Source organism: Anarrhichthys ocellatus, unplaced genomic scaffold (genome assembly GCF_004355925.1).
Source record: "Anarrhichthys ocellatus isolate YVR2014 unplaced genomic scaffold, GSC_Weel_1.0 scaffold32, whole genome shotgun sequence".
Classification (NCBI taxonomy): Eukaryota; Metazoa; Chordata; class Actinopteri; order Perciformes; family Anarhichadidae; genus Anarrhichthys; species Anarrhichthys ocellatus.
The window spans coordinates 4,309,433-4,329,673 of record NW_022280062.1 but is presented as its reverse complement, the minus strand read 5'-3'; the positions used below and the strand labels follow the sequence as shown (position 1 = coordinate 4,329,673).

Below are 20,241 nucleotides of genomic sequence, written 5' to 3'. Positions count from 1 at the left end.
TGATTTTGTTTTTTTACCAAAGGCGGAAATGCATGAGCCAGTGTTCCACAGCGAGAAGAATTCAATGACCTTTAACGCAACCGTACCATGATTATTCTTTACCCCTGAGGCAGTTTCTGTGACTAATATTTGTCATTGTCTGTGTTCAAAGGTTACATTACATCATTTTGCATATTTTTGGTACATAGCTGATTTAACTGATATAAAACTGACTTTTTTAAAAACGTTAAAATATTTAGAGGCCTGGAAGAAATATTATATTCTTAAATATCGTGACCTTTTCAGGTTTGTCATGACCCCGTCAAACCTTGGTGGCCTTAGTCAAGTTGAAACTTCATCGTCATCATTGTCATGATCAAGGAACAAGGCAAGAACAAGGCAAGAACAAGGCAAGAACAAGGCAAGAACAAGGCAAGAACAAGGCAAGAACAAGGCAAGAACAAGGCAAGAACAAGGCTGACGTCTTCAAAACAAAAACAACCCCTTAACTTCATGCAGAGCAAAACTGGAACTCGCGACGCATCTCCTCCTCCTCACATCAGTCAGTCAAGCAGTCGACATGGTGACACAGCTTGAGGCTTGACGCAAATCTATTCTGAAGTGACATTTTCAGCTGACACTCCCTTGTCACTTCGGACCAAAATCCGCACACATGCACAGGGGTCACTGATATTCAGATTTACAGAGAAACATGTGTTGCCATTTGTTAAGTCTAGCGCAGGGAGTGAATTGCTGAGCGGAGAGTTTTGACTATAGCTCGGGAGGGGTCAGCGGGTCGGCGGCAGCACGGCGCTCAAACCAGAATCCACAAATTGATAGATCGTATCTGAGCTCATAAACTATAAACAACAGCAAGGCTTTTCATTTCCGCGAACAGATTAAACCACGTTGGAGAGTTAGTGTCTGGCCGCAGGCTGAGGAGCCGTGCCAGCGAGCCTGAACACCTGCGAGGGAAAACGTACACATACACACACACACTTTGAAGGTCACTGAATTTGGGGAGAGTGACTCAGGGTGAACAACATTTGGTCTCCAGTTATTCAAATCCCAATTCGGACGTCAACGATGAAACATTTGCCCATTAAGTCCAATGACGCCTGTGATTTAAAGGGAATTACGGTGAAATGATGCATCCAACGAGACTATGGACACCTCCAGATGGCCGGTGTTCAGGAAAGCACAAAGTCCTTTGGTAGCCCACACTGGCATAGAGATGGAGGATGAGCCAGGGATGCTTTCAGCCATCAATATGAGCTAAATGCTTTCAGTTACAAGCCTCTAAACACGTTTATTATAGCATGTATTGCCAAGCACTTGTGCTTAGCATCCTGGGAAATAGTGTGCACTTCAATAAATGTCTTTGTGAGAAATGATCATAGAAATGTAAAGTTGTAGCCATAAATACATCTGTCGTAAATATAAACACAATTCATCTGATATTTCAAGCAGGTTAAAACAAGCACTGAAGAGCACTTGTGCTACAGCTGTCACATAGAGGTCAATTATAATTTGGATAATTTAGTCACAGAATGAAATCTATTCCTATTGTTTAAAAAAAATATGCGACACTTGAACTGGCACTTGACAAATGAAAACGCATTATGCTGCATTTTAAAAGATAATGGGCATCATCAGTCACTGGCAAAATGTCAAAAAAAAATCTTTACAGACAAGATATCTTATCCTGTAGAAAAATGGACGAATAAAAGTCAGGTAATGATTAATTTTCCTGAAAATAATAATAAAAAAGCTCCTTTCTTTGCTGTGAATTACTCGCAGATACCAGTTAATCCGCAGCCTGTCGATCTGCATCCTCACTCTTCTTTTTACTCAAGAGCCTCTGTGGGCGGGCCCTGCTCTTCTGAGACCACTGGGGGACCAGATCTACCGTACCTCAGTCTGGACCATGTTGACTCTCCGCGAGCGCAGCTCCCTCACGCAGTTGTAAATGTCCACCACACCCTCTCTCTCCGCCATGTCCAGCATGATGTCGATGACGATGAAGCAGCCTGTCCGTCCCGCCCCAGCACTGTAGGGAAACACACAGATTATTAACCTCGGGGGTCCAATAGAAAGCAGTTTTTATCCAGAAAAGTAGGGCACCTAGATCATGACAATATAGCATAATTAAATACTGTTAGTATTCATACTAAGTATGATGTCAAATAGAATATGTAGTGTGCGTTCCAACTGCATATGCTAGATTAGCAAGAATGTCTGAGTATGCGGCTTGAGTTTACTGGTCATACTCAACTGCCCCACGATGCATCACGTTGCTTCAAACTGCGCAATGTTTGAGATTTTGAGCCAGGCTAAAAGCTGTTAAGTCACTTTCATACGTTTTAATACTATTTCAGGCCGGAAAGTAACCATTTTGGATTTTCTAATATGTGGTCAGTTTATCCGAAATTAGCTGCGTACATTTTCAAAGATCATGTCATGTGATCTTGCTCAAGTTTACTTCAGTATGAACAGTCTGTTGGTAATTTCATAATCAATTGTTGTTGAGTAGGCAGTGTGCTGGACATGATGATACTTTAAAATTCTTATACTTGTGCTACTGTTACATTATAAGTTATAAGTTACATACTCTCACTTTAAGATAATTGTCAAAGGGGTTTCTGACTCTGCTTAAATACAGTTGAAGGTGATTGGAATTTTCTTTGTGGTGTTAACAGAATGTCCCTGTACTCGGGATATTCCACAGATTTTTTTAGGGACTATGTCTTTGGTCGAAAAGTTCTAATGAACATTTTTCTCAAACAAAGATCTCAAAACCAACACTGTCTGCATGGTTCGATGAAAAAATATGTCTTTGTTTTTTTATTGGTTGAATTGACCCATTAAGAGCAAAATGACTTTGGAGGACAAAATGGTTTAACCTACTAGCAATAAGACAAACAAATGCCACTCACATTGGAGGACATTGTGTTGATCTTTATATTATAATCAATCTTTTTATATTCTGGTTTGTCTCCAAAATATATGATCTACATTTGTGCACGGGTCTACTCTCCATAACACTGCGAACTGCTCGATTTTTAATCTACGGACTGAATAAAACCGTGGAGAATACAATCAATCACCTGGTAGGACAGAGAAGAGGTATGCACAAGTACGCACAGACTGGTAAGGCAGAGTAGAAAGAAAAGTATGAAACAGGGAGGTCCAGTGCACACCAACCTGCAGTGAACCACCATGGGCCCAGCATTGGTCAGAGTCTTGGACTTGACTCTCCTAATAAACCCAAGCAGGCCCGTGGCGTGATAGGGCACCCCGTGGTCCGGCCACCCCGTGAAGTGAAACTGTCGGATCTCCCGGATCTCATGAGCCCCTCTCTGAGGAACAGAGTCATCATGTTAAACACACAAAGCACAGCAGAAGACGGCAGGGATGTGCTGAGAAGACAGAGGATACAGTGTGCAGACGGTGCGAGAGGTCCTTCTAAAGCAAATACAGAGTTGGATTGAATACAAACACACACCTCATGGGCAAAGTGGAGGAGGGGTTGAGCAAAGTTTCATTATCTAAGAGCAAACAGGATGTCCAAGGCTGCTGTAGCCTTTATTTCTTTACCACCTGTAGAACAGGATTATATGTTTCATCCTTGATCTGGACACTGTCAGTTTAACATATAAACAGCACTTTTTAAAATTGGACTGTTGCTTTGGATTATAAGGACCCACACTTTAATTATATTATATCCGATTGTAACGTAAATTACTGTTTGTTCTTCAACAGTAATTAATCAATATTCAAAGTTAAACAGCAGGAACTTAATGGTTAGAGAGGGTCTCAATGGGTCTCACTGGAGAAACTTATTAGTCTCTTAAAAAATATATATATATACGATATACGTATATTTTTTAAAAAGAGTTTATTCTATAAAAAGTAGGGGGAAAAAAGCAAAAATGATGCAGCTTATTGTGCAGGAACATGCTGGTTGGAATGAGAGGAACTTGAGACACATTTGGCAGCACAAGTCAAATGATATGACCTTGATAACTTGTTTTAATAAAGGATACCTTCAACTCACAGCAGTAAATAAACTTTTAAAAGGTGCTTATGAGCTAAGCACATAACCCATAAGTTCTTCATACAAACCGTTCAAAAGCAAAATGTTGAGGTCTCGTACCGAGCACAAGTACAAAGTTTCTTTCAAACCTCTTAGTGGACAATAGAGTTATAGTTAAGAAGTGTACCTTCTCCACAGCAAAGGTCCTGATGACGTACTCTGACAGCAGCTCAGTCTCTATCAGGGTCACCTTGATGTCTCTGTAGATCTCTGTGTCATCGGGCCAGTACTTACAGCACTTTACCTGAGAGTGACAAAAGCATGTTTCATAACCACCTGCACACTGCGTGCTAACTGCATTGAATTCACATTTGCATAAAAACAATGCTGTATTTCACTGCACACTCAAGATTGGACATCATCTTTTTTTTCCAATAAAGATAATCGTCACCCCCCCGTTTGCCACCCGATATTTAATTTCTTTGAAGTCAAAATGAGATTTGCTTCGTATTAGCTTCAAACCCTGGTCAAGGATCTGCTGTAAATGGAAATCTTATGTATCGACGGAGAGCTCTTTCTCACATTATTGCTTTTTCATTCTCACGTAGATTAAGCGAGAATGACTCTAAAGGTGGACCGAACGGGATCTGGATCAGAGCAGAATTTAGACTGAGGGGGTGTAAGAGTTGTCCACCTTAGGTTTTTGACTACCGGTGCGGAGAAATAGGATAAAACATAAAAAATAATATTGCACTACAATTGGATGAGGGAGATATGATACCAATCCAATAATGATGTGACATAATAAACCCTCAGTTGTTTAAAACAGATTTCCCAACAGAAACCTAAAACACCCCACTGGAAATATTACCCTCCCCCCATCTCCCCCCGTTCAATTAAACTGAAGGTACTCGGGGAGTAAGGCTGGTGATAGAGATTGAGATCATGGAGGTATATCAGAGAATGATCATTTTTTGATGAAGGATAAATGTGACATCAGCCACAACTAGATTCAATATTCATTTCTGGAGTCTTTGCGCTGATTAGGAATGAAATGAGATTTTGGTTTGCGGAGTGACACAGACAGAGGGGGACGTTCAGGTCCCTCTCTCTGACACCCCTGATGACTAATCCCCGATGACAATCACAAATCCACCGTCCGCTTCCAGCCAGATTGAATTAGGCAAAAGCCATTACCTTATTAGATCACTCTGAATCAGATGCCTAGTTTGGGTAGAATTAGCCTTTGGGCCAAATTATGCCAGTGTACACACAGATTTCCTTTTTTTCGTGGGCCCACTTATGACCGTCTGACCCTGTGTGTGCACCGCACTTGAACTCTTTCGCTCATATGGATGAAGTGTATGGAAAAGAAGGAACACGTAGCATCACCTCATCACACACTACCTTCCAAACCAAATCTCTCATACATCAAAGCACGCCAAGCCGCCCCTGTGTGTGAAACCAGCGGGACACAGAGGCTGCGTGTGCCAGGATTTCCCAGAGTTCATCAGCAACTGTGCCGAGCAGATGGCCCACTGTGATACGGCGGAGTGATTTTATGGGGCCCTCTGAGGAGCCACCGTCACTGTGACCAACTGTGCCTACCGCCCGCCATTGGACAAGGATCATATAACAGACGGTTTGGGGGCCGGGGCCCGCCGAGGACGGCACCGCAGCTAAGCAGGTGTGGAGAAGGTGTGGGGCGGGGCGGGGCGGGCTGGGCTCAGCTACTAGAGAGGAACGGCCTAATGAGGTACCTAGAGATGGGCCCATGAATCATTATCAGCTCTGCTACATTTAAGCCCCCACCAAAAATGCACATCAGCGAAATCAATGTGTGCCTGAGTTTCAGGGGCTTTCTGTGTGAACGTGTTTAAAATTCGTGGAAAAAATCCCCGGGCAGTCAAAGCATTACACTGTACTTTAAGACCTTCATTTTCATCTCGATTGTAACCCGATCGGGAGGAACTTCAGTGTGAGTAAAGTGGAACAAATTAGGACTGGAGTAGTTGTTTTTTTTTTTGAGGCAGACCACATGCTATAGTGAACAAAAAAAAGTCAAGGACCTACCATTAGTTTGAACATTATGAACTATCCTCACCACTCAATACCAGTCGCCTTTTATCCAATGAGGACAACATTAAGAGACGTTTCTAGTAGGAGCTGGCGGCTACAGCGGAGTATAATCTCCTGTTATAGAGCCAATCAGATGAAAGAGTACTCAGCTGCCTGGATGCCTCCCTGGTAATGAAGGCCATCAATCAGTTTCTTCTCACTTCTCACTGATCAGATAGATGGAAAAAGAGCTGGCAGCACGCGAGACCCATGCCTCACTAAGCCCCACACTCACTCACTCACTCACACGCGCACACACACAGGCGCACACACACGCACGCGCACAGCAACATCTGGGCACTGATGTCGAAACACACAAAGGCACTAAAAAAAGGATGGCTCCGTTTGCCTTGAGATACAATCAAGCTGTCAGTCGACTGGGGGCAACGTAACCTTCTTTGAGATCTGCGGTTAGAGCGAACATCTAATTAATACCCACCCTGCCCACTTCCACCAGGTTGGTCACCATGACGATAGCTGCCGTGTTCTCCTGCCAGACCATCCGCCAGAAGTCGAATACCGTCTCCTGCATGGGGCCTGAGAGAGAGAGAGAGAGCGAGAGAGAGACAGAGAGACAGAGACAGAGAGAGAGAGAGAGAGAAAAAATTAGTATTTTTTGAGGTAGTGAATTCCATGCACACTTTTTCACATTCTCTATTGATCCTGGTCTGAGTTTTAAGATGCATACTCTGTCGTGCATTGCATCTGGATTATTCTTAACTACAGGCTGTTTTTTTTTCAAACACATCAACTCATACAGTAGATGGCCAAAAGTATGCGGACACCCAAACAAAGTACGTTGTCAGCTGAACATAACAACCGTATGTCATCGTTGAACATCTAATTCCACTGAGAAGACTTTCCACGAGATTTTGAAACCTGCTACAGGGACTTGCTCCCATTCGGCCACGGAAGCATTAATGAGGTCGGCCAATGATGTCGTGCGATTAAGCCTCGCTCACAGTTGGTGTTCCGGTTTATCTCAAAAGTGCTGATTACATTTTTTCTACCAAAATTAGTGCGCATATTCAGGTTTTTTAAACACTGAAAAAAACTGGGCGATAGACTCCTTTACCACTGACAGCAGACGAGCATGCCTTTGGTTGCTGAATGTAACTTTTCCAACTAAAGTACAAAGGCAGATGTTAGTAGGTGATCGTGATTTTTTGGTCCAATGGGAAAGGTACTTAAGAAAATAATGTCTTTATTGAGCTGGCTTTAATTGAATGCCGAAATATTAAGATTTCTAACGATAAACTAAAGGTTGTTGCCAAATCATAGAAAACAGGACCCAATTAGATCTTATTCATAGTACTAGAAGTCTGTGACAGTTCTACTTGGTGCCAGGCAGAACGGTGAGTGGTTAAATGTTGATTTTATAAAGTGTTCTTCTTCTTTATCTGTGTCTCTCTCTCTCCGTTATTGTCATGATTCTTATCAGTAACATCTTGCTTAATTCAATGCACTACTCATTTCTACTTTAAACACACAAATTGTATGTTTTATTCACTTCACTGAGTTCATGTATGTGCTGTGGCGACATGGTTTTTGATCACAACATCATGCAGCAGCACATCCCTCTCTGTCTTCACAGGCTGACAGAGAAGCAGATCAACTTGCACACAATATACTGTACACAGGGGATTTGGAGGTATTACAGCGCTACAGCAACAATGCAGTTTATAGAGCATTTTCCCTCCGTTTCACTCCTCGCATCGAGCATTGAACAACATGTCAAACCAAATTTATTTATAGCAAAGTGCTTACTCTACAGCAGAGGGCTTATATTAAATGAAAACAAGAGAGTAGAAATAAATCACACATTTGAAGATGAGGCTAAGGCCTGTGAGTGTGTGTGTGTGTGTGTGTGTGAGAGAGTGTGGTAAAGCTCAAAGTAATTACCACTACACCTAATCTATTCAACACCAACCTTTCCACTGAACCGGACCCTAACGTGTCTGGTGAACATCAAAATAAATGAGCAGCGAACCATTGAATGCCTCCAATATTTAAAACTTCACTGAGCAATAATTGTGGATTGATAGGATTTTAATTATTATTCTGGTTAATTAAAATTATTAATATTAGTTTTAATCAAGCACCAAGTGAAAAAAAAAAAAAAAGACTTCTGACAAATTAATTAGCGAATGCAAATCTCTGCAGTTGTGCATTCTCCTGCGTTGGCCCAAATTACCTGGAGACATGACAAATTATGCACAGACACACAGAGACAGAGTCGCAGAGACAAACTATTACAGTTGGTCTTCATCTATGTGGTAAGTGAATTCAATAACCTTTAAGCCCTTGAAACCTGTTAGAAAACAGGTGGAGGCATGCGAGAAAGAGTCGGAATGAATAATCCCCCGCTTGTCATCCCCCTCTCTCTTTCTCCCCTCATTTGCTGTCTGTATCTCTATACAATCAAACTATCAAATTGAGGCAAAATGCCCCCATAAATAAATAAATAAAGGTTTTATTACATATCAACTTACAAGAGAAGCTATTAGACACCAGTTGCAGCAGCTCTAGCATCCTTTTCTATTATTGTAGTGTTTGTGGCCCTTATTGGCTTACATTTTCTGCAACAACCTACTTTCCCTCAGGGCATCAACAAAGTGGCATCACCATTTTAATGACTTGATTGATCAAGCCATGTTTGATTTGCTCTCTGCGGTGCCTAAACGGTTCTTCGCCGTCTCTCCTCCGACTGTACTCAAGCACAGCCTCATGTGGCAGAGTTTAAAATCAATTCAATTTTCACAAACTGAGTAAAATGAAATTTATGAGACTTTCTGCTAAAAAAAAAAAAAAAAAAAAGAGATAAATGATTCAAAAGGAACCATCATCTCCACACCATGTCTCTGCTGCCAGCACTGTTCACGTGTCACCCGTTGGAAAACAAGAACATTTTGCAGAGTATAATAGCTGCATTTTTGTAAAATTGAGAATAGAACTTCTGCTTACTTATTTCCATCCCAATTGGATATCTAGAAATTTGGAACAAAGCTCCTCAATTCCTTCCATTTGTATTCCCACGTCCTCCGCCACGCACAAGGTGGTCCGTCTCGAATGTAACTGTTGGACCTCAATCTCCAATTCCAGTCACTTCCAGTCTCTCCAATATCTACCCAACCTGATTGAGCCACCCACTCTGCTGCCTCCTACACTTGTCCCCGAGGGAGGATACACACTGCTGAGAAAGTTTGGGAGAGGGAAACTGAGAAGCAGGACAGCTGGTGTGTAGGACTTCAGTAACACAATAACACTTGGCATTATATGGTAAATCATCCAATGAGAGGCTCCTGCCAAGCTTCAGCCAGCCAATTTATGTTTCATATAAGACGAAGAGACGGGGAATAGGTGAGGAGAAGACGCTGATGGTGACAGTCGTAAGGAAGTGAATACGGCTCTTGATAATTCGGTGTATGAGAACAAACAGATCTCAAACAGCTTTCACGCGGAAGTAGTGGAGAGATTCAAGAATTGTTTTGTGAAAGTCAGATTGAACACTCACTGTCTTGTGTTTCTACCGGTTTTACTTGAAAAAAACAAATCTTGATTTTAAATCTGTTTGAAATCCAAAAAGGTGCTGTGTCTTCTGCTGCAAGTGATCCGTTAAAATGCCACAGCTAATAGAAAGTGAATAGAAAAATGGTGATAAAACATTGGTCGTTGGTTCAAATTCCTGATAAGGGCGGATGGTTGGGTGAACGAAGTGCGTGACTTTGACATGGGAGATGTACAGATGTACCGATTTTAAAGATGCCTCAAACAAACAAAAGTGAGTCACTGACAAACATACCTTGCATTCTTAAAGGTTTGAGCCACAAGGTCAGAAAATTAATTGTTTTGAGAGCTCCCCGCTCTTGAGAACCTACTTGGAGAAGTTGGGAGGAGGCACTTCACAGAGGAAGAACACCAGTACTTCCAGCTGTCAGAGAGCTAATGCTGCTGCTGCAGCCGACGCTGCGTTTTGGGACTAGGTTTGTTCCTCCTCAGAAACGAGGAGTGTGACAGCTGCAGAAGTCCCCCAGCCAGGTATGCCGCAAAACTCCCGATCAACGTGCGCGCATACATACACAGACTAACACGCGGGCGCTCCGTTCCCCTCTTGCCCATTAATATTACATGCTGCAGACTTTGGCATGATGTACACTCACTTATCATTGATTTGCTCTCTCTCTCTCTTTCTATCTCCCACCCCTGCACCCCCCGTTGGGCTTTGAGATGTTAACCTGTAAATAATAAAACTTTTGCGCTTCTGGTGACATTCGGTGCTTGTGAAGGTGCAGTAGGGAGGAGCAGAGAAGACCAGAGGGGAAAAGTTTGATGAAATTGAACCCTTTCCTGCATCATGAATATTTTCCACATCACCAGCAGGAAGCGGGGACTTATCAGAGCCGTTTGCACCCCGGCTTCAGTGCAATTCACAGTCTCGACCGGGAGGAAGCTCACGTCTGATCGGTATTCAAACGACCCGCGGGTCATAAAAATGGACAGAAGCAGGGCGGCGAACTGGGAAGGGTCGAGCCGCGTGCACCCGCTCAATCTGCTAAGTAGGTGCGCTGCAGTTGGCGCCTGCGAATTTCTGAGAGTCTGTATTGCTGCAGCAAAAAATCCCTGGATAAGAGAATGACCTACATAATGAGGAGCGGAGCTTGGTTGATGAGGCTTTTATGGAATGACAGCTGTTCTACCTGCAGTTGTCACCTTGACAGAGCAAAGGGACTCATCAATAAAGTCCCCAACTAATGAGTGTCATTGTACTTTATAGCTTAAGAGAACAGGGACAACGTTATCCCACAAGGCTGCCATATTAAGCACATCCTCAACCACCCCCACAACCAATTTATGACAAAGATTTTTTAGCTTATCCAGCACTATTGCGGGTATCATCATTTTTTTTTTTTCGAGCTGCCGCCGGTCCCAGTGGACTTGAGTGGAAGTGTCACTCACTGAAAAACTTTACTGGGGGAGAGACTCATTTTTCAGCAACTGTGCCAATGCCCAGGTGCTCTTTTCAGGTGCTACAGTATGCAGTTTGTCTGACTGAGAGAGACACGTCTGTGTCTGGCTTTCCTATCATCTCGGGCTGCTCTTTGCCTCAGTGTCAGCAGACTGAGCCTTCCTTCCTGTCAGTCTGCCGGAGCTGATGATGAATTATAAAAGGGCCTGCTCTCCCAGAGAATACAGATGTTTCCACACACACACACACACACACCGCCCCTCTTTTGTACTGGATGGCTCTACACAGTGCTTGCGATACTGTTGTTGGAAAATGAGGACTTATTATGCAAGCTCAATGAGAAAACAGGGGCTAATTAATTTGAATGGAAACATGTTTGGCTTCTCAAACTTTTCATCTTAGAGAGGGCTTCTTCGACTGTTGATCCCCATATGCATATTTTTAAATGATATATGGAATGCTTTTAATGACTGCAGGACAATTATAGAAGTCATCATTTAACCAAGCCACTTTAACGGGCATATTCGCGCCCGTTAAAGTGGCTTGTTTTCATAAACTGAAGCCCCGCAGCAGAGAGTTGGCGCTTGACGGGTGGCTTAGTTTTGAGTGTTTAACTCGGTGGTCAGTATAAAGCAGGCGCTGTGCATACAGGCGGCCGTACTAACCGAGTGGCCACTGCCTGATTGGTATGCCGTCTCATTCCGAAGTAAGAGCAAACAGAGGGTTGTTTTAATTGAGACACTGAGGAAGAGAGGCAATGCACTAATAAACAGGTAATTATGCAACTCCCAGCTCCGCCAAAGCAGATTGTGAATCCATTAAGGCCTCTTCGCAAAACCGCCTCTTCTTTTTTTTTCTTCCGTCCACTGTTTTTTTTTTTTTTCCTCTCCAAAGTGGTACGCAAAATCCCCATGCACGCAGCCCCGTTGTGTGGGATTTAGGCTCTTGACGCAAAATTCATAACAATTAACCATCAATCAGACTTAACCTCTGGGGTCACGGTAAGTGCTCCTCGCCCCTGCGAATCTGCCGGCCAGATTAACACAGTGACAAAATGTGCCTGTACATGTCAGCTAATCCATTTATTTTTTCAGCTTTCTCTCAGACTGCCTGATTAATGGCTCCCACACCACCGATGGAAGGAAAGAGGGAAGAGACAGAGAGAGAAAGCGTGCTGTTCTGCTTGCTCAGAGGCCCGTAAGTGTGTGTCGGCATGTGTGTGTGTGTGTGTGTGTGCACTGAGCAGTACCAGATTCCCTGAACACACACTTGACTGAGCATCAAAGAGGAGTTTGCAAGAGCGTATGTAAACAACTATGGGGATGTTCGGAGAGATATTCCTGAACACCTGCACACATTCATCCCCCTCAAACAAACAAGACAGCCTTAAATTCTCACCGCCCACTCATTCCAACCCAGAGTGCCTCGCAATTTTTTAGAAAGTTTTATTCTTACCTTGAGTGGCGATGTAGTGATTTGGCCTGTGGTAGCCCTGAAAACAGACAAAAAGTGGGAAAAGAGTCACTTTACTTTCCTTCTACTCTCTAAGAAACCTCACACTGTCTTTGATATGTAGGATGACCTTTGCATGCAAACTCAAGTTTATTTCTAGCACACAAACAGCACACTTTACACCACTGATCAGAATATATGTGTATACTGTATGGAACGCCAGTTAACAGTTTCAGATGTCCCGTTTCTGTAGACAAGAAAGAAAATGACTTCACTGTTGCTCCACCTTTAGAGGAATCGTTTACAAAAAATGTGTATGCCGCTTTCAAGAAACACTGTGCACAGTCTGGCTGCTCAATATCTGGTTCAATATCTGACGGAGTGGGGTAAATGCACGACTGAGAGCTAGTGATGGATGCTGCTCTGGATACAAGATGCATAAACACTCTCCATCACAAATTATATATGCAGCACACCTCTGGAATAAGCAGCCAAAGTGTTGATAATCCCCAAGATACAACTAACAGCACTGATCTTCACAATAGGCCCCTGGTCTCACGGATTACTCTAATCCCTTCAAGTTTTATTTGTCCAATTCCTTGTCTTCTCTCCAGAGATATGAGGCAGGAAACAAAACATTAGGACTTAAAGGCTCTTCCCCAGCCCTGCCTCCTCTTGATTGTCTGTCTCCCCCCCCCCCCCCTTCCACCCACCCCGGCTACTCTGCTTATCTCACTCATATTCAATTTAACTTGGACTGTGATTAACGCTCCTCCAATGAAGGGAGAAAGACACAAAGGATATTTTCCTCACTCTCTCTCTCTCTCATCCACAGGGCTCTTTCAGCTCATTCAACTGTCCTCCATTTTTAATGACTTCTTTATCTCTGGACTGAGGAGGAGATTTGTTTGTGCTTTCATGTAAGTTCTGTCAAGTAAAGTGGAGGCCCAGTACGCCGTCGGATTAGAGGGGGAGAGACAGGAAGAAAGAAGGGCCCTGACAGTGACTGTCAGGTGAGTAGAGCTTACTATAATTGGACTCGCGGCTTTTTCAGAAGCATGTTACATTAGGTACATAAGAGTGTTTCTTCATGATCAACACAAAGAGATAAACACAGAAATGTCCATGTTGAAATTATTAATTGAACAAGCTTTGTTTCCAGGGATGTGTAAATTACTAAAGGGGAATTAAATATGTGTTATGCTCTTTGTATTTTGCTGCATTGCTCGTAACAATGATTACATTTACATTAATTTTTTTCCAGTAAAAGTGGCCTGTAGGATGTCTAAAATATGCAGCATGAAATGTTTTTGCTTGCGGGCATGAATTTTTCTTTCACCCTGAATATCATTAGAGAGCCCACTTTTGCAAATCTGGGGTACCAACCCCATCACCTACAGTACAAAATACATCTTCCTTTGCCAAATACAATTTGGTAAAATATAACAGAGTAAATGCTGCCTCTGCTATGTTCAAGCGTAACATCTTTATGCTGTTCATAAGTCATATGGGAGAGCGAGGCTGGGTATCTAAAAGGGCAACGTGAGAAACTGCCCTGACCCCCTCGACCCTAAGGGGCAGTGTAAGCCCCAGATATATTGTGCGTCAGCATGCTTTGTGGTAATTTATTACAATTGTGTTGTTATGCACAACTAATGTATTCACGTGACAAATTAGTCAACGTCCACTTCTAATTTCACACAGGACAAGGACAGTAGTGTCCCTGGGTGAAAATACTGTGTTTTTTTGGACCCATTCATCCACCCCCATCACCTCCATACGCAGACTTTGTCGCTTTGCATACGATGTGTATTACATACAAATTGATTACTAAAAGTGAATCTAAATCTATTAGCAACACTTTCTCTCCATGTTTGAAAAGCTTCACCGATAACGGTCACACTCTTTTTGACAAGTCAGTCTTCCTGTTCTTGTTGTGTCAGTTGTTGGCAATGCTGGAATAGCAACCTTTCATGCAGGATATTCTGCCGTTTGAATCACGCTACCACCCTCAGATGGGACATGTATGCACATCTGCATTTGTAGAACAACCAATAGGAACAAATGATCTGTGATTGGCTAAAGTCTCCCGTCATTGGCTCGATTTTCTGCCAATGATGGCAAAAATATACTGCCTACCCCAGCTATATGGGGGGGGGGACTGCTGTTGTAGACGGCTCTGTGTCAAAATTGACACCATGCGTATTTATATCTACATTGATCCTGCTTCAGTTGTCAGGAGTATAGCTCTTGCAGTGAAAACCGCATAAAATGTGTGGATGGTGAACATTTTGCAGATACATTCAGTTATAAAACGGTTTGCTGTTATGTTAAATGTAAATGAAACTGTAAAGCTGTTTCATCACTGCATTATTTCAGTGAACTCTACACAACCCCACCAAACCTGTGTTTGCCCTATGTGCACACAAACACGACTCTGCAGACAAAAGGCTATAACAATATGTTTCCTGCCTCCTAGATGCTTATGAAAATACTCAATCAGCTGCAGAAAAAAAAAGAAACACACCCCACTGGCTCCGCTTACTCGTACATGGCTTGAAATAATCGTCAGTATAATAGAGCACAATAACAAACACTGTGGGAAATGTTCTACACATAAGAGTTTATTGGGCAGGACAAGCTTCTAGATGGGTTAAAAAGCTTTCTGAAGAGCAAAAACATCATTACCCATCTGCCTGCATTCCTACTAAGTACTTTTTCAATGAAGCTGTCAGTGCAGTGGAAATCCTTTTCAATCATAGCCCTCTTTAATATGCGTGTATTCTTATCTTATAATGGGGCCCTCTCTATTGTGAGAGTCTTCTCCGCAGCGCCCCTTTCGCACCATAATGGGCCATAAACTGAATAGTGGGAAAGGTAAATAATTTAAGCCCCCTGCATTTGCCTTGGCACACCTTGCATTATGAATTTATGTTTGAAGGCGTAACAAGAGATTACAAATTACCACATTAGAGGGGCGGGGGAAGAGAAGATGGGAGATGGAGTGAGAGTTCTCTCCTGAGCAGAAAGCCACTTAGAGAGTCAGGTACATCACCAGGCCATTACACATGAAGCGGAAGCATCTGCCTCAAAGAGGCCAGTGAGCTGCTGTGATTGGTCACATCCTGCTATTAACACTGCTATCAAAAGCAAATCAGGTCAGATCAGGAGGTTCTGTACTGTGAGTTAACTGGGTTGGATCTGTTTTCTACGAAAGGTATGTCTCACGCCACTTTTTAATGACTTTTACTTACTGTAAAGGTATGCTTAGTCATTCGAGTGCATGTAAGTGCTGTGCTGCAAGTGCTCTCCTGTGGTAAGACTTATAACAAAGCCTCTGTAGATAGCTGCTGCGTCTGCTTTGATTCACTAGTCTGTGCGTGAAGGTTTTCTTCAGTGTCTAACGGTAGAGAAGAAGGCAGCCACCATCATGTGGATGTGAAGCAAAGTGAGGCTGCAATTTCTCAAGACCGCCACCAGAAAATGGCGACACCGGTTGCTTGTTCAATTGTTTAAAGTGACCAGACGGAACAATGAAGATGTCAAGTAATGACCACTTGCATAAGCAAAGGCTTCAGTTAGGCAACTTTGTTTTTGTGCAACAAAACATCTTAGGGAGTTGAGATTGATGTGGATAGTTAGCGTACTAAGACTTTTTACACTGGAAAATTTAGAGGTGCAAAACTAAGATTTTCATGTATTTTTTTCGATATAAAGCACGTCTAAGTGCTAAGGTGAATATGTACGGTTAAAGAATCATAATGCGCAGTCCACGGAGATATGCACACATGTACATGTATAAAGTATGTAACCATGTTCTAGTAGAAACCCAAAATGCAAGAATAAACCTGAAAATGAGCATAATATGTCTCCTTGACCACGATCCACAAAACTTAACCAAATAGTTGTCTCAACCTAACCAAACCTTGACTATAGAGGGAGCATATCAGAAAATGTTCACATGAATAATTTTTTGTGACAGCAATATTGGGCTCTCTTTGTGTATCTTGTATTCTTTTTTCACTTTTATCCATCATCATAACTTTGCTTATTAATCATCCATGGACTTTCTCCTCCTTTTCTTCTCAGTTTTGGTTTTCACAACGTGTTCATGCTGTTGTTCAAAGCAAAGTCCAAAACTATAACCTCAGCATCCCCTGTGTGCTGGTTTGCCTTTTTTCTCTCCCAGCACTGTCAGCCTCTGATCTTCATTCCTCTTAATATATCCAACGAATAGAGTGATACAGCAGCCCTCTAAAGTTGAATATAAAGGCAGTGTGTGTGTGTGACTGTTTCTGTCTGTATGTGTGTGTGACTGTTTCTGTCTGTATGTGTGTGCTTATGTGATGGGCAGGCAGTAGGGGCTGCTTTGTCCCTCAGGCCCCCTGCAACGGCTGCACCAGCGCCCTCTCTCTCCCCGAGAGGAAGCGCAGTGACCTTTGCATTGGTGGCACTGGCTGGTGTGTGTACTTACATCAACGTAATTTGCATTAATGTAATCGGAGCTCTGTTCCCCCTCCAGGGCCTGCAGCCTGACACGGGAGTGATCATCTGGAAGAGAGGCAGAGAGGAAGAAACCAGCGTTGAATTAATCATATTAACGAGGGCACCAGGAGAAGAGAAGCGCGAGAGGGACAAAGAGACGGATAGTAAAAGAGAGGAACAGGAAGTGGTGATGGAGGAGCGACTAGACTGGCATCATGCTGTGGCACGAATGAAAACAGAGTGATAGAAATGCAACATGGCTAATGTCATGTGACTGAGCCTGTACGGCAAACACAATGATGCTGCTGTCAGTTTAAAACCTTGATGATATTAAATTAGGAGCAAAAAGTATAATTCAAATAATTAGTTTGGAACTCATTGATTTTAGCTATTTGAAACTTGCTCAATGGAAAACCTTCAATTAATGGTTAATAAGGTCAGCAGTGAGAACATCACGCAGACACTATAAAACAATTATTTTGAATAAGAACATGCATTTATGGTCAGACACATCAATGAAATGAAAACAATGCAGCCTTGACTCTAGATCGTGTTCATTTTCAAAGAAATGGAATTTGTCGCAATTGTATCTTCCGTACATTATTTGCAGTTCAAAGTTAAGAAATGTGACTTTAAAGTAATTTTATTCAAGCTTTTTTCCCGTGACAGCATTGATTAAAGAAGGCGAAAATGAACTGTCCAATCAGCGCTAATTAGCTAACGTTCTCAAGTTTGGAAAGGCAATATAAGCTAATTGTGAAATCAAATTCATACATTTCTATGAACAGTGCAGAGGCATGTTATGTGCCATTATGCTGAATGGCTTATTTCTCATAACTGAACAGACACTGCAGGAAGATGAATATAAAAGTAGATTGGAAAGGTCAAAGCTGCTCTTGTTGGCTGATAATAAAACTCTGTTTGAGCAGCTTATAGTTATCCAGAGTCACAAGCCTGGCCAATAAATCAGCCAGAAGAATGGGAACGGCACACAAAAATTCATGAGCGCTCAGGAGGTGCTTTGTACACACATGCAATAATATTCCCATATCGGTTCTTCATGCGGTTCTCATCCTTCTTGGCAGAGTCCCATGGCGCAGACTGTCCTTCAAAAAAGCTCTGAAAAGACAGAAAACAGAGAACAGAGAGGGGGGAGATGAAATATGGTGTCATGTGTGAGCACTCTAAATGATAACCAGGCTAAAGAACACACTCTTCCTCTTTCAGCTCCACAAAAAAAAAAAGGGAAAGGGAACATTGGCAACAGAAAGGAAGACACGGGGAGAGATATATTCACATCATTATTAGACATGAAACACTGAGAGGGTGGTGGATCCTGGGGAGCTGTGTCAAACAGCTAGTGCCATTAGGGCAGAAGCGGCGGGTGTCACGCTCAAACCTCTCCCCCTGCGCCGCTCTGCCGGGCGGAGCCACCGCAGCGGCTGTCTGTCTATCTGTCTGTCTGTCTGCCTCTTCTGAAGGACTCAATCAGTGCGTCGCGGGGAAAAATAAAGCCAGCTCATCGTCTGCAGATCAAAACTGCGCCGCTCAGATTACCCTCATGAAATATTTATCATCTCTCGCTGGGGGAGATTTCCATTCTGATGGCACACCAGGCACAATTAAGCCAAATTATGAAAATACGTCTCCACTGCCAGTCCACCGCTGTTCGGCAGGGGCGGGCGGGGCTGGCTCCAAGCAGACTAGCCTGGACAAAAACATGTTATTGTTCTGGCTTTAAAATAGGCGGCTAATGCACATTTAAAAAGTCGGCTAATACATTAGAATGCAGACTATCTGAAAGCAAAGATTCGGAAACATTTATCGGAGGTTGAACAGATTGTTTGGAGAGCTTCTTTTATTGTGCCTATCTGAGAGAGCAATGGGGCATTGTCTTCAATCATCAGTGTTCCAGGACTTGATAGTTTCATTCATCTCAGTGCTGTACGGCAGGCAGCAGGCCATTTGTCTCGCAAATAAAGGCCTTTCAGATACCATACAAGGACACATTCCTATATTAAGTCTAGAGGATTAGTGATTTCACTGAGAAACAGCTTTAATATGCTAAAAATATGTCCCATCCTTCCAGTGAAGATGGAAGCATGTCTCAGAGATGGATTATTTAGGCCTCTCCTCCTGTGGCAGTCTGTCTTGAGTAAGCGCCTGGGCCAATGTCGTTGGCTCCGTCATTCTGAAGGATACAGGTCTAACATCAAGCATCTGAAGACAAATCATCTTCAAGCCGAAAGGCGTCACCTGCCAACTTTATAATAGTTCTCGCCTAAACTGAGTGACCCTGCCTGTCTCCGATGTTATTGTCTCATTCCTCAGGCTGTTTAGAGCCTGAATTCATAAAAAAATAAATTATGGTGATAAAGTATAAGTGTCCCATGAGGTAGAGATTATATGAAGGCTTTCAATTAAAAGGCTATATACCCAGACTGGGAATACTGGCTGCCTATTCTTTAGACAGTGATTGAAACTGCAGGCTCCACCTATAAAAACTATTTTGTAGTAAAGGTTGGTGTTGTACTTCATTTTAGTGCATCTGCTGGTAGTTTTTCACCATCCTCACATTATTCCCATTGGCCCAGATCCAAATTGGTACATTTTTAATTACAGGCTACCTGCTGTACTCCAGTCCCAGCACTGCTCGGACCGTAACCACTTAAAGTGAGTGAAAAGCACAATTATTTCTCTGTAAACAATCACTATGGGAACACTTACATACAGTATAGCGACAACAGAGCACTTGACATAGAATACACACGATGGCAAAGCAAAAAATAAAATAGAAAATGATGGTAACAGAAATAAGCAGAATTGTTTTGTGAGTTGCTTCTGAATTCATCATTCACTGTGTGAGAAAAGGAGACTCATTCAAACTGACTAGTGTTCATTTGTGGTTGGAGCCTGTAGGATTGCTCACAGTAGGCTGGATGCAACACATGAAACCTCTTTTCCGCTTGCGGTTCGCTAACTCAAACATGTGCGTCAACGTGCAGAAGAGTTTGGACATGCAAATACTTTGTTATAGTTTCTATCAAATATGGCTTCATAAAGCTTTTGCAAAGTAAACAACATAAAGTGTGAAACGTGCAGTGTCCCTTTTTCATGGTGTTTTCCAATTACCAGTCAATCATCTGTTTGGTCCAAATTGTAAATTGACTTTGGGAATTGGTGGGTTCGGCTATGTGATAATAAA

General features: G+C 42.6%; 1 protein-coding gene across 9 annotated transcripts in view; it reads right to left on the bottom strand.

Annotated features, from left to right (window-relative positions):
* Nucleotides 1-20,241, bottom strand: part of LOC116393167 (receptor-type tyrosine-protein phosphatase mu) — a 145,857-nt gene that overhangs the window by 8,962 nt on the left and 116,654 nt on the right. For all 9 annotated transcript variants that reach the window (XM_031865256.1, XM_031865260.1, XM_031865257.1 and 6 more), the window contains 7 exons: nucleotides 18,068-18,155; nucleotides 17,026-17,102; nucleotides 12,555-12,591; nucleotides 6,573-6,670; nucleotides 4,203-4,319; nucleotides 3,184-3,338; nucleotides 1,894-2,029 (listed from right to left, as the gene is read on the bottom strand). In XM_031865256.1, coding sequence (XP_031721116.1) covers nucleotides 1,894-2,029; nucleotides 3,184-3,338; nucleotides 4,203-4,319; nucleotides 6,573-6,670; nucleotides 12,555-12,591; nucleotides 17,026-17,102; nucleotides 18,068-18,155 — 708 coding nt within the window. The remainder of the gene's footprint in view (nucleotides 1-1,893; nucleotides 2,030-3,183; nucleotides 3,339-4,202; nucleotides 4,320-6,572; nucleotides 6,671-12,554; nucleotides 12,592-17,025; nucleotides 17,103-18,067; nucleotides 18,156-20,241) is intronic.